Source organism: Trypanosoma grayi, assembly GCF_000691245.1.
Source record: "Trypanosoma grayi strain ANR4 Tgr_397_V1, whole genome shotgun sequence".
Lineage (NCBI taxonomy): Eukaryota > Euglenozoa > Kinetoplastea > Trypanosomatida > Trypanosomatidae > Trypanosoma > Trypanosoma grayi.
In genome coordinates, this window is record NW_008826016.1 from 13,968 (window position 1) to 15,289 (window position 1,322).

A 1,322-nucleotide genomic window follows, 5' to 3' on the forward strand; every position below is an offset into this window, starting at 1 on the left:
TCTCGAAGAAATCAAAGCAGCGGTGACCGAAAGCAGCACGTCTGTATACGTATGTTTCTACCATCCACTTTCTCTGAGACATCGGGCCGCGACGAGCACGCGAGGGCCCGCGAGTTGCGCTCCTGGCGTGACCTGCCGGCAAATCCCCTCGACGGTCTCCCTGGATTAGTGCCTGAACAGCCACCAATGGAGCGGGAGGACTGCAAGTTCTACTGCGATCCCTGCCAGAAGGGATTCTTCACCCAGGAGCGGTATGAAAGACACATGAAGGATCATATCTGGTGCACCTTTCCTGGCTGCAAATTCACCTGCCAAAAGGGCAAAGAGTGGAAAATGGCGGTGCACGCCGAGACGCTCCACAACCGTCCGGACGCACCCGATCTCGCGGACGTGGGCAGCTACTTGGCGCAGCGCAAGAATCGCTTTCCCACGCAGGAGACGGTGAAGTCAAAGGTGGAAGAGCTCTTCTACAAGGCGTCAAGGGGAGTCACCCTGCCAGACGAGCGTCGCCGCTGGCTGCGTCAGCACGGTGTCTTGGTTAGGAAACACCCACGAACAGAGGAGACCTACATTGCTTCAGATGCACTGCGGCAGGCGACAAATGCAGCAGCCGTAAAAGCAGCAGAAAGGCGCCGAGATCAACATCAGGAACAACAACAACAACAACAAGAACAAAAAGAACAACAGCAGGGCCCACAGAACCTTCCTGAGGGTATTGCGAGAGACGTCTACTCAAAGGAAGAAGCCACTGCTGCAGTTCAAAGGCACACAGATCACGACCGCCCAAAACGCATTATTCCACTCGGCCCCAACGGCACTCTCACACGCGGACAGAAGGTACAACTTATGCGTGATAAGTACCGTGATGCGAAGACCGTGCCGCGCTTCTACGTGTGTCACCGGTGCGGGGAGAAGGGTACACACTGGGTAGACGAGTGCCCGACTAAAGGGGACGAGGCGTTTGAGCGGCAGATTGTGTGGGGCGAGGAGAGGCGTGAACCACCGCGACAGAGACAACGGACCGAGGCTGACGCGGAAACAACAGCCACTGCAGCAGAAGTAGATTATGTTGCCACTCAGGGCTATGCAGCCAGGGTTGGGGATGATCCTACGGCCCTCTACAATGGTGCCAGACTTATGCCGCACCCTGTGGCCTGCCGCAGTGATGCGCCCGGTCCAGTGGACGGGGCCCTGGAGATTGTCGAAGATGGCGGACCGCCCGCTGAGGTGTCAGCGCGACGGCACGAGGACGTGGACGCGACGGGCCAGACACCAGATGTCACGCGTGTGCTGGCGCCAGTCGCGGCGGCAGCTCGGGGAAG

General features: G+C 58.6%; 1 protein-coding gene across 1 annotated transcript; it reads left to right on the forward strand.

Annotated features, from left to right (window-relative positions):
- On the forward strand, positions 1 to 1,322 carry DQ04_03971050 (zinc finger protein; the record flags this gene model as incomplete). The annotated part of the gene is made up of 1 exon (XM_009313239.1): positions 1 to 1,322. A coding segment is annotated over one exon (1,322 nt), but the record flags the coding sequence as incomplete, so codon positions are not given.